Source organism: Nothoprocta perdicaria, unplaced genomic scaffold, assembly GCF_003342845.1.
Source record: "Nothoprocta perdicaria isolate Ctin4 unplaced genomic scaffold, notPer1 scaffold_783, whole genome shotgun sequence".
Classification (NCBI taxonomy): Eukaryota; Metazoa; Chordata; class Aves; order Tinamiformes; family Tinamidae; genus Nothoprocta; species Nothoprocta perdicaria.
The window spans coordinates 10,597-12,553 of record NW_020456069.1 but is presented as its reverse complement, the minus strand read 5'-3'; the positions used below and the strand labels follow the sequence as shown (position 1 = coordinate 12,553).

The following is a 1,957-nucleotide window of genomic DNA, read 5'->3' as shown; positions in this document are numbered from 1 at the left end:
AAAATAGCATGAGAATAAGATCTACTTCTAGCATCTAGACATCTAGAAAGGGTAAGGTCAATCCTTGTTCCCATTTGACTTTTTTCTCCCTTGCTTGAGTGGGATCTAGTGTGACAGATTCAGATACAGATACCTGTGTTAAGGAGGGCAAGACTGATGGGGATGAATCCCTCACAAAGCTCTTCTCCTTCAGACTAAGCTGGTATGAGTGGTGTATTCACCTCTCGTAYTGTTAAAAAGAGAATATCACTTGATGTCTCTTCATCAAGTCACTTCCAAACAATGGAAGATGCCATTCCCAGGCATCTCCACAAACAAAGTCAAAGGTTAGTTTGACACATCCATTTACACCTGGAGCATAGCARAAACAACTCCTTTGGAGCTATGAGGCCTCTGATGCACCTGACACACTCAGCCAGTTCAAATGGAGCACCAGAAAGGGAGCTGAAACAAGCTATTGGGGATATGTGGGGAGTTGCTGAGAAATTGAAAGGGTTTGGCTCAGACAAGCCTGCTGTAACTTTGGGCCTTCTTTCTTTCTTTACACAGGACTCCTGTGCCCCAAAGGAACTAATGTTCAACAGCAGCTCCCTCAATGAGTTCCTTCTCCTGGCATTTGCAGACAGGCGGGAGCTGCAGCTCTTGCACTTCTCGCTCTTCCTGGSCATCTACCTGGCTGCCCTCGTGGGCAATGGCCTCATCATCACAGCCATAGCCTGTGACCACCACCTCCACACCCCCATGTACTTCTTCCTCCTCAACCTCTCTGTCCTCGATCTTGGCTCCATCTCCACTACTGTCCTCAAATCCATGGCCAACTCCCTCTGGGACACGAGGGTCATTTCCTTTTTGGGTTGTGCTGCCCAAGTCTTCCTGTTGTTCTTTTTCTTAGGAGGGGAATATTCTCTCCTCACAGTSATGGCCTACGACCGCCTTGTGGCCATCTGTAGACCCCTGCACTATGGGAACCTCCTGGGCAGCAGAGCTTGTGTCCAAATGGCAGCAGCTGCCTGGGCCAGTGGCTTTCTCWATGCTCTYYTGCASACKGGGAACACATTTTCCATTSCRCTSTGYRAAGGCAATGARGTGGATCAGTTCTTCTGTGAGATCCCCCAGATCCTCAAGCTCTCCTGCTCACTCTCCTACCTCAGGGAATTTGGAGTTAGTTTATTTGCTGCCAGTATACTCTTTGGTTGTTTCCTTTTCATTGTGGTGTCCTATGTGCAGATCTTCAGAACTGTGCTGAGGATGCCCTCTGCGCAGGGTAGGCACAAAGCCTTTTCCATGTGCCTTCCGCACCTGGCCGTGGTCTCCCTCTTTATCAGCACTGCATTTTTTGCCTACTTGAAGCCCCCCTCCATCTCCTCCCCAGTTCTAGATCTGGTGGTGGCTGTTCTGTATTCGGTGGTGCCCCCAGCACTGAACCCCCTCATCTATAGCATGAGGAATAAGGAGCTCAAGATTGCCCTGAGGAAACTGATTTCACAGACATTTTTCTGCCATACTGACATTTCTATCTCTCTCCAGAAATAGCTCCTTCTGTATCCCTTAACAAGACTGAGAATTATTCCTTCATGTTATTTTTATTTTGGCTTTTATTAATAGTATAAATTATTATCACGTTGCTACACAAGTACTTGCATTCACTCTACTTTTACCAAGACTGCTCTTTCTTATCTCATACCTTGAACTCTATCTAATATTGTGTTAGACCTGCCCCCCTTGCTGTGTCTCTGTAATAAAGCAGAAACCCATGGGACCCTTTCTTCCAAAGATGGTGTCAAGAACGTGCCTAGGAAATTGCACCTCAGAAGGGCCTGCTRAACAGGCTTCTCCATGAGTTCYAGGGCAAAAAGCTGATAATTGTGCAATGCTCTCTTTAGAGACCAAAGTTTGGATTTGGGATTTCTCCACAGTTGTTAGCCTTGTCATATCCTGAGGCCTTCCATCACTGTGT

At 46.9% G+C, this 1,957-nt stretch overlaps 1 protein-coding gene across 1 annotated transcript; it reads left to right on the top strand.

The window, feature by feature from the left end:
• Positions 1–573: 573 nt before the first annotated feature.
• On the top strand, positions 574–1,533 carry LOC112957893 (olfactory receptor 14A16-like). The gene has a single exon (XM_026051654.1). It carries the CDS (start codon positions 574–576, stop codon positions 1,531–1,533), a length of 960 nt encoding a protein of 319 aa, XP_025907439.1.
• Positions 1,534–1,957: the final 424 nt, after the last annotated feature.